Source organism: Carassius auratus, chromosome 22 (assembly GCF_003368295.1).
Source record: "Carassius auratus strain Wakin chromosome 22, ASM336829v1, whole genome shotgun sequence".
NCBI lineage: Eukaryota > Metazoa > Chordata > Actinopteri > Cypriniformes > Cyprinidae > Carassius > Carassius auratus.
The window spans coordinates 30630849-30642071 of NC_039264.1; the positions used below are offsets into that span (position 1 = coordinate 30630849).

Sequence of the window (11223 nt, forward strand, 5' to 3'; positions counted from 1 at the left end):
GGGCAGGGAGAGCCCTAAGCATGGGGACTGGATTAACTAGTATCCAGCTTGTCCATGATAGGGTGAAGAGACAAGTGTGACCCTTTGGGGAAACACGCGTCACCACTCCACCTTCCGTAGTGGCCTCACTTGATAGACCAGACGTGGAGTATTGGACTCCATACCGGTCTAAAACGGGGGACTGAAGGAGAGGATGTGGAGTGTATGCCAATTATATCCTTTATTCAAAATATATTATCTCATTAATATTGTGTAATTATTAATGATGTGTTTGATCAGTATTTAACCTCCAAGATTGTTGTATGATGTAACTAAATGAGAAAAAGCCATCTATGTACTATAGATTGATGCATGCTCACTCAGAAATATATTTTCTCTTTTAGTTGTGTTTAGGTTTTACAGACAGGAACATATGTGAGAGTATTCTTTCTCCTAGGGTCACAAGGTCAGCTAAAAGGGACAGGGAAGACCCTTCCTCTACGTGCTATGAGGAAGACATGTAGTACTTTGACATGTCCAAAGTATACTAGATATTAAGAATTCTGTTCTATCCTGTATTTCTTTTCCTCAAGATAAATGTCCACATATTATGTGTGACCGTAATGATAAACACACTCGCCAGTGCTAGAAAGCCTTGAATTTTAGATAAGTTCTCTGTGTATGTGTGTTAGTATCTGTCTGTACAGGGAGAAGCTCAGACAGTCCCAGGACAAACGATCAACTGCCACATGTCCAGCATATCAGATCTACGTTTTTGGAGAGTTTTATCTAGGTTTTGGAACCAACCAGAATTTTGTTGACTTATGTATTGACGCAATTAGTATCCTCTGTCAGGGTATAACTGTGGTTGATTTTGTATTGTACGGGGGCGGCCTGCAAACTCCTTCAAGAGTGTTGAAGCTGACTTCTGCGTGATGAGATTGCAAACTATTTTCTTCAAGTAAAATTATTATTATTAATTGAACTCATCTCTGAGTCCTGGTCTTCATTGCGACATATCTGGTCCTTGGGTTTTAACTGTAAATTCCCCTACAGCACTAACACATTAGTCAGAAAGGTTTTTAGAGCTTTATGAATGAAAACCTTTTTCACTGTCAATATTGTGACTGCTGAGTTTAAATGGGTAAAAAAGACCAAGACAGAAAAAAATATATTTATGAGTTTTAACTTTAATTTCGACTTAGTTCAATTAGAGTTAACTTATGTATTTAAGTACAATACATGATAACGAACCCTCAAGTAACTTATTTAATTAAACGTCATATTTTGAAGTAAAAAGACAAAATAGTATTTGTTTGTAAAATTTACTTAACTGATGCTATCTTTTTAAGTTCACAAAAATCACTTTTTTATAGTGTGTATATATATATATATATATATATATATATATATATATATATATATATATATATATATATATATATATATATAAGCCCTGCACACTTTAAATAATGGCAATAAAGACACCAAATGAAAACAATCATGAACATTAAGATTGACATCGGGAAAAATAAAACATCACCATTATATTTAACTAAATTATTTTATTATATTTAAGTAACACTTTCAGAAAAGGGACATGGTATTCTAACGTGCTAATATTGCACTTCCTAAAAAGTTACAACTTTCTCTAAAGATTCACATTGCTAATCAGAGAATGCACAAGTAGCATGCAGTTTCAAAAGTTAAGCAGTTATATAAGCTTACATTTATTCATTTTACATTTATTCATTTAGCTGACGCTTTTATCCAAAGCGACTTACAATTGCTATATATGTCAGAGGTCACACGCCTCTGGAGCAACTAGGGGTTAAGTGTCTTGCTCAGGGACACATTGGTGTCTCACAGTGGATTCAAACCCGGGTCTCCCACACCACAGACGTGAGTCTTATCCACTGCGCTAACACCAAGCTAAAGGTCAATGTGCTGCATGTTGTTATTACATTTGTCTAATAAGTTTTGGTGATTTTAATGCAATTTATATTTGATCAAGTTCTCAGAATAATGTCATTCATCTCCTTTATAACTTTATCCTTTTTTATTTGTTTCCAGTTCTCTGGGATTTTGCCAAGGCCTGCAAATTTGAAATTGTATAGATTTTCCAGTTGTTCACTGAAAGTGCAGATAAACCATTTCCAGTATAATCTATCCTGATTGTCTGGAGTAATTTTCCAGCTTTTGTAAGGAGGGCCTGCATCTCTGTATTGTTTAAAAGGGGTCCACTTATCCGAGTCATGGTTTTTGAATTCATTGTCACTTATGACAGATGTTGAACAAAAATCCAGAACAAAATGGTTTTCTTTGCTTACACGTTTATGCAAAATGAACTGCACAACATTTGAATATCTCTGTTTATAATAAAGACCTCCAATGGCTTGACACCTGTGCCACTCAACAGTGTGATCTTGTTTATGATTTGGAATGGTGTTTGTGCACACAGCTTTGCAGAAAGGACACTGCTCCCAGCACCCACTCAGCTGTTCAAAGAGAATATCAACTGGTTTTTCTTTTAGTTTGAAAATAATAGGCCCTGAGCCTAAGATACTTCCGGGGTCCTTTAGTCCTTTATTCAACATGTCCTTGAGTGAACTAGCAACTGTCTCCTGCAGGATTTGTGCATTATCAATATGCAGATTCTCAAAAGTCCTAAAATCTTCTCTTGACAAAGGGATCTCCTGTCCAAGTCTCAAGCAAAATTCATCAAGCCACATCGAGACATTGCCTTGTGTTTCTCTAACTTTTTCTGATGCAGAAGAACACTCAACCAGAACTTTCTCTGTTAGCTGTGACAAGCTGGAAGAAAGGACCTCTGACACCTTCATTTGTTCATCTTTGATATGCTGCACAACACATTCTCTTATAAAGTCCCGACAGAAAGATTTTGGATTGTCAATGTACTTTATGTATTCTTCAAAATTCTCCTGTTCTGCCAGATGTTTCATAATGTGATGCTCCAAATTAGACTTGTTTCCTTGAAGTGCTTCATGGTGATGGCTCAGATAATCTACTATGTCAATGCTTAATCTTTCAGAAAGAGCATAATTCATTGCTTCTTGAATACTGTTGATTAAAAATGGGACAAAAATCTTAACCGATTCTGCACCCTGACAATAGCGTGTGTATAACTGGAAGAAATATTGCTTTTTCTTCATTAAGTGTGTGAGGGGGTCATTTTCTGACCTGAAGTTTTCATATATTTTTTTGAGCTCCTTTGTTGACATTTTGCAAACATAAGTAGATAAGCAAGCTTTGTACAAACTTGTGAATTGGAAACCATGTGATGTCTGATATTTCATAGTAATTTCGTTAATTTCTTCTAAAATCTCATGAATGAAATTCTCAGTAATGTCATTACCATCTGCAGCCTTCTCTTTTATTCGCTTGCTGATATCCTCCAAAATTTGTTTAGTCAAGTCATTTCCAGTTTGATTTATCTGATTATTGTTCATCTTATTACTTTTGGGAATAAATGAACTTTTAATGTGCTTGCCAGTATCAAATTGGAAATCTTCCTCTGATTTATTACAAACAACATCTTTGTGTTTCTCAAAGCGAGTCAGTAAGGCACTTTCGACCAAGCTCTGTATATTTGTTTCCATGTCCTTTGGATTCTTAGAGGACAGATCAGTTGTCCATTGTATCCATAGTTTGTTAAATTCTTTCAGTAATAGATCCTCAGTTAAAGTTTGGTTATTGAGGGCAGATGCTGCAGCCATGCCTTTCTGAAACAAGTCTGTTTCATACTCCCTCAGCTTGCTGTCAAGCTCAAGTTTGAGATTCTTTTGAATTACTTCCTTTAGACCTTTTTTATATGTTTCATCTGTGAGTTCTTCTTTCAAAATTTCCAACCGTCTATCAATTGAAACTCTCCACTGAGAGAGAATGTCGGAATTATTATTTTCCCTGAAATATTTGTCAACATCAGTTTTAATTGCCATGTGAGTTTCTTCAAAGATCCTTTTTATCTCTGATTCATTGATAGTATTCAGTTCGCAACTTTTCACTCTGCAGTTCAAGGTCCTTTGTGTCTCTAAAGCTGTTTTTCTTAATTTCCAAGACCACTTCAGATAATCTCTCTCAAGATCACTGTACACCTTCATATCCAAGGAATTACGGAAGTTAAAAATGAAGTTCTCATTTAACAATGCATCCCATGTGTCTTTTATTCTTTGACTCAACACGGACAGAGTGAGAAGTTTACAGTTTTGCTGCCAGGTTGAAATTGAGAGTACTCTCTTCTTAAGCTCCTGCACATTCTGACTGTATGATGGGTTTGGTGGAGCCATTGGAGGGTCACCTTCCAAAAGATTCTTGAAGTAAAACACATCAGTGTTCACATCAAACTTTATGATGTCACTGAATCCTACAACCACTTGATTCTCTTCTTCTGCAGCAGCTCTGGAAATCTCATCAAGTTTCTCTATAAGCTGAATTCTTCCTCCTTGGTTTTTGTCTTTGGCTGAAATGTCTGAAACATTTTGGTGAACAAACATACAACTAGGCTTGATATTTACATTCTTCATTTTCAAAAATGCCTGAAAACACACCTGGAGAATGTTTTGAACTTCACAAAGATTTTCTCCCATTACATTTACCAGTGTAATGTCACTTATTCCAATTATGAGGGTGGCCAATTCATTGTCATTCTTAACCACGACATCAGGATCAGTTACTGTTGATCTTAGTCCTTCTGTGTCCAGTACAAGTACATAATCAAACAACAACTTATCCCTTATTTGTTCCTCGACTGGGAGCAGATGCATGAATGCTCCTCTTGTGCATGGTCCTGAACTTACAGCAAAATCAAGCCCAAACATTGTGTTGAGAAGGGTAGACTTTCCAGAACTCTGAAGTCCTACAACAGAAAGTACTAACACTCTTTTATCTCCAAGTTTGTGAATAAGATTGTCCAGAACAGCACTGACCCAATCAATTGCAACATAATTTACATCTCCATCCATTAGTTCTAAAGGGTGTCCAGAGAGCATCAAATCAACTCCCATTTCAGGGAGCTTATCAAGTGCAATTCCATGAATGGTCTTACTGTCTTCGACAGACATGTGGGATTCATATAGTTGACTTATTTCACGAAAGATATGTTGAAGCCCAACCGTGGCATGCTTTATTCTTTTAGATAATTCACAAAGATATGTCTGGTATTTTCTTCTCTCTCCATCTGAAGCCCCTCTGTATTTTAGCCATGTTCTATTATAAAGTTGTGTTAGATCAACAATATTATCTCTGAGAGCTTCATCAAGACATTTCTTGAACCAATTTAAAAAGTATAATCTTTCATTTTCCTCCACACTGACAGCATATTGAAGGAATTCTTTCATGAAAATGTTTTCTGATGATTTTTTCTGTTGGTCAGCTCGAATCTTCATTTTTTCTTCAGCTATTTCTGCACGCTGCTGCTCAATGCTCATGTTTTTTTTGCACTGTATACGATGAAACTCTTTGTCTTTAATGCACCACTGCATCCACAACGTGTCTTGCAAAGGCAAATGTACATCTTTTAAGCCTAAAGATTTATTGTCCGTTACTTTTCCTTTTGTCATTTTCTCACCATATAATATGTCTATAAGCACCTTAGCCTTTTCTCTTCCTTTCAGTTCAGCCTCTGTTTCAACTATGAATCCTTGTTTTCTTCCTTGTTCAAAATTATCTTTCAGGATTTTATTTAGATTTCCTTTTGAGAGAACCTGATTAATTTTGAAAAGTGTTTCCTGGATTAATTCAGCCTCATTTCGGTTTTTAGCAGCAATTCTGTTAGGGTCACGTTTGTCTGTTGTCTCAATCCCAGAGAACAATGCAATAAAAGGTGTGCCGCAATTCAGAAAATAATTGATTCTCTCTTTTATTGCTGAATCACTGAGATTTTCAGGTAACAAAAGTACAATGACAGAACTTATTCCCGTAAGGAACTGGACCTGCTGTGGATGTTTGCAAGCATCACCGTGGAGGTTGATAAAGGCCATACAGCTTTCAGAAATGTCACTTTTCTTCCCCTCTGGGAGGTACCATGAAATTTCAGCTACCCCTTCCAACAAAACACGAGTCGTTGTACTTCCTCTACAGTGGCGACTGAAGAAAGTGGGGTGACCATTCTTGTACATCATGTCATTCATAATTTTTGATTTTGAAGTTACAGATGTTCCTAGTCTCATGAATGTCACAACTGGAAGAGATGTGTCCAATACAGACCCTGTCACTGGAGATTGTTCTGTGGCTTGCAATGTAATGGCACTTATTTGGAGTGGCCACACAGGTAATTCTATTTGTTGATTGGATAGACTGGGCACTAGCAGAGGTACTGCAAAATGACATTTGGATAGCTGAGTAAAAATAAATTGCCTTACAAAATCATTGGAGCAATGATAAACTGCCATATAGATGTCCATGGGGTGGATGTGAGCCTCGTTAACAACATAATCAACATCTGTGGCCTTAAAGTTGCAAAAATTCTCCAAGCTGAATGATAAAGACTTAGAGGAAATTTGTAATGTAGGTTCAATACACAGGAACCTAACATTGACATCTCGTGTTAACAGTCTGTAAATAAAGAAAGGCCATAGTTCTTTCTCTGTGACAGTTTGAGTAATGCATGTTGACAACCTGTTTATATTATAAAGATTTGAATTTGATAGTTTTGCTGGGTAATATTTAAGCAAATCTAATCTGTCAAACAGCTCTTTATATTGACTTGGAAGCCCAATATTTAGTTTAGGATATGGATCTACTGGGTCTGCATTAACAGCATCCTGTGTTTTTGAACTGTCTGTGGCTTCTATATTTTCTGAAATCCCAGTCAATGTGGAATTACCTTCTAGTTCTGAAGTCCCATAAATCATTGACCTCAGTTGCTCCTCCAACAGTTTCCAGTTTTCATGTTTTGAGAAGTCAGCAATTATTTGTTTCAGATCGGTATTAATGTCTCTTTTCATGGTCTGCTTGAAGGCATCAAGTGATTTGTTTTTATCCACACATATTTCACGACCTCTGTGGCTCGCTGTCAACAATGTCAACAGACTATAGGCCTGTCCCTTCAAAACACTTTCCTTGTGAAATTCCCAATATTTCCTGTGTACATCTGAGAGCCCTTCTGTTAGGAAATAAATTTCCTGAATATCAAGAAGGGGATGAAAAGTGTCCTCTCTGTGTCCTGCATGCTTTGTGACTGACAGCACAAGCAAAACTAAGTCATCAAGACCATTTTCTTTCATAGTTTCAAGCCATGAATTAATTGCATGGGTAACTTTGCATGTGATAGTTACTTTTAAGTCTTCATCAGAACTTTGCAGAAAATCTTCACTTGCTGTTTCTAGAACTTTTAGTACATCAGAAAACTGCTGGATGGGAGTAAACATGAAACATGCATCTTTAGCCACCTCTGAAAATCCTTTAACCCATTCTAAAATCTGTTCTCTGTTTGGGAATTCTTTAACTTCATGACAATGTGTCTCCATCACCAAGTACATCAAGAATCTTATGTTGTCATCGGCATAAGCTGTAGTAACATTGGTCAGGAATTTCTGAAGTGCCTCATTTGAAAGGAAAATATCAATCCATTTTGTGAATGATGTTGTGCATTCTTTAATTTGTCTTCTCATTCTGAGTAAATCTCTAAGATGTTTCTCAGCATCAGAAAGGGACCACTCATTCACTGACAGCATAAGTTTTTCAGCTTCAGCAACAATTCTGAGTGCTTTGAAATCGTCTGCAGATTCTGCCTCCTGGTGTGTGATTTCTTCATACGCTTTCATTAGAAATGAACACAATTGTAGAGGGTCTTTAAATTGTTCATTATGACCTGTTCGGATGATATCCCACACTGGAGTCAAAGTTGATCCTCTGTCTATGACTGCCCAGGTTTTTTTATTTGTTGCAAGGTTTTTTTTTCCACAGTATGTGATCATCTGTTTCAGCTGGACCTCCAAATTTATCAACAGAGTGCTGGACCACTGTTTCGAGGTCATCATTTAATCTTATCTGAGATGAACCTTCCCCTGCTGAGATGCTTGTGTCAATTGAAGCTGAAATCATTTTGCTTGTTTGCACAGTACAATTCATTGCCAAGACCTTACACACCTGGGCTTTCATCTTATCGTGGTTCTGGTCTGAAAATCCCTGAGCATATGCATTCCACCAAAATGTTCCACCAAAATGTATTGGACCTTGATGTACATGAGATCCGAACCTTTCAAAGAATCTCTCTGCCCGCTTCCGTAGATGAAGATTTTCACCTTGATCAATGGCATTCAACAGTTCACTGATTTCTATTAGTTCTTTCGTTGCAGAATCAGATAAAGTAAGCTGGTCAATGAATGCTGAAGCAAGTGGCATGTAATGACAGACAGTCATTGCCACATAAGATTGCTCAGACTGGCTTTGAAAATATGTTGATAATCCAGAAGAATTTTGTAAGCTAAACTTTGTTTGTGCAGCTAAATATCCAATATTAAGTTCTGCACTGTAACTGTAGCCCAATTTTTCCACAGATCCTAAAAACTTTTGGTGAGATTTGTAGGAGGAAAAATCGTACTTCATATAACGAGAGGCATGTCTTGGCCCTGCAAATTTACAGTCATCAATTCTGATTAATTGTTGTCGGTCCTTCAAAAGATCTTCCACATTCCCAGTTTTGAAAATACCCTGAAGTGCAAGACCTCCTGAAGCTGTATTTAAAATTTCTTTATCGGAAATGGACACGGAAGGTAAACATTGTGAATCATTTTTTGTAGAGAACCTTTCTATCAAACTGTCAACAAAGTCTTTCAGAGGTCTTACACTCATCGTGTGTGTGCTTCTAGGTTCCTCAAGAGCATGTGTCAGTGTTGAGTCAAGTTCTTTTTCCATGCTTTGTGTCATAGTATCTGCTGGCCATAGATTTGGTAGAGCAAAATGTTCTGGCAACACATGCTTTTCTGCTTCTTTTTCCACTAATTTTAGTGGAATTTTAGTATTAGGTTCTAAATTACCTAATAATTTTTGAAGAGCCTTCATTTCCCATCTGTAGCGAATGTGTTTCTTGAGCACTTCAAAGTCCTCATTATCCAAATACTCAAGTTGTTTTGTGTCTGTCACCTTAAATTCATCTTTAAACACTTTGGACCAGAATGAGCCGTCCAAACCCAAAGCCTCAAGGTTGGCTTTGAGACCTTTGCAGGGTTCCCGGTCAGATCTCAGCACTCCCTAGAAATAATAATAATGATAATTATGAGAATAACACAAAGAAGAAATTCAGTTTATTAAGTGTATATTTAATATTCTGTGTGGAAAATAAGAAAATAAAATGCAATTTTGCATTGAAAAGTATATTTTATTTGTATATGCTGTCAATTATAGTTATTAGAAAGAAAATGTCTATTGGCAGGTCACACTTACAAAACAATCAGCCAAGAAAATTGTAATCGCTACATCACTAATTAATACAATTTGACATTTTAATATATTTTGAAACACAATTTATTCCTGTCATGATAAAATAACAATTTATCAATATTGTAAACAGTTTTTGTGTTTGTTTATTATTTTTTGTGAAAATCATAATATACTACCATTAAAGCTTTTGGGATAAAAAAAGAGAAATAAATATAAGCTAGTCAATTATGCAATACATTTTACACATTTTTGATTCATATAAATGCTGTCCTTTGAATTTTCTATTAAAGGTAGGGTATGTACTTTGCTTTTTTTCTTCTCAATAGTTGGGTAACATTGGTTTTGCTTTGTTTCACAGAACTAATATATGCTGGCGTTTGCTTGAATATGTTCATGTGTCATGTTCGCTTGTTTGTTCATCTGCAATCATATTGTCGCTCCCTTCAGCTATGATAAAGACACATTCATTTCCACACCTATAAGCCTGAAGCGTCTAAACCTCTTCCACTCTCTGTTTCAAGCGTCAGCTGAAAAGTAAGATAATATGTTTACTACAGCAAACAATAATATAGCAGATTCTGCCATAATCATTGGGTTGCTAACGTACAGTATGTGTTGGTGCAGAGCTGACAAAGAGACGTTTTTGGGGTAGGGGCGTGTTTGTTTTGGTGATTTGAAATATCAACATTGGCTACCAGAAATCACCTACCCCACCTTTAATCAAAGAATCCTGAAAAAAATGTATCTGTCATTTTCATGTCTTGATTAGTTTCTTTGTCATGTTCTGTTTATTTTATAATCTCTAGGTACTTGAGTTCTCATGGATCAATAGTTGTCATATTTTCTAATCGTACACTGGTGTTACACCTGTGTATTATTTGGTTTCCTTGTTTGTCCCTTTGCAAATATTGCCCTAGTTCAGTTTCAGTTTCAGTCTGTTCTCATCATTACATAGTTCGCTCTTCATCTTTTTGGATTCTCTATATTTCTTAAACTCAAACTGCTGCACTTAGATCCAGCTTCAACTCTTCATTGCAACCATGTGACAGTATCATGGGCTCCACAAAAATATTAAGCAGTAAAAATATTTTAACATTTTTCAACACTGATAATAAGAGCCATTTTTGATAACTGATCAGCAAATAAACATGATTTCTGAAGGTTCATGTGAAACCAACGACTGGGGTAATGATGCTAAAAATTCAGCTTTAATCTTAGGAATAAAATACTTTTTAAAACTTTTAAATTGTATATAGCTTGTTATTGAACATGTTAAGTTAACAAGTGTAGTTTGTTTGACTAGCTTGTCTATCCCAATAGAATAGTCATTTTAGGAGACAAACACATCGTGACTCTTCTGCAGTATATTTTAACTATATCTTTTAAACATCTGGACCAGAAATGCAGTTCCTCTTCAGGAACTCAAGCTGCGTCAAAACACTATGGGGAACAAGTTTAGCGTGAGCGAGGTGATATAAGTGGGATGACGTAAGCGACCAGGAAGCTATAAACCCACGTGCCGCGCAGCTGACATCAACTTTGCAGCAGCTTTGCATCTTTTAGCAAGCGCTCTGTGTGTGAATGTCCTCAGTTTGTCTTGTGAGTCTTATTTACTGTTGTCTGTCTTGTAAAGCTCCAGAAACATGTCAAAAAGCAAGGAAAAAGTTAAACATTTGAAGGGTGAATCCAGATCGTGCTTCAGGCTGTGCAGTTTGAGCCTGGTCTGCCTGGGATCGGAGCACGCTCAGTCAGCTCTCGAGGAATGTGAATGTTTGCCAATGCACTCGTGGGGTTCGCAGGTGGATCTGACAGAGGAAATGGAGATGGGCGAGTCCCTATCTC

The 11223-nt window shown here is 36.6% G+C and overlaps 1 protein-coding gene across 1 annotated transcript; it reads right to left on the reverse strand.

Annotated features, from left to right (window-relative positions):
• Positions 1-4083: 4083 nt before the first annotated feature.
• LOC113040576 (interferon-induced very large GTPase 1-like) lies at positions 4084-7763 on the reverse strand. Its single transcript, XM_026198879.1, has 2 exons — positions 4202-7763; positions 4084-4094 (listed from the first exon to the last, which is right to left on the reverse strand). The coding sequence occupies exons 1-2, from the start codon at positions 7761-7763 to the stop codon at positions 4084-4086; spliced, it is 3573 nt and encodes a 1190-aa protein (XP_026054664.1).
• Positions 7764-11223: the final 3460 nt, after the last annotated feature.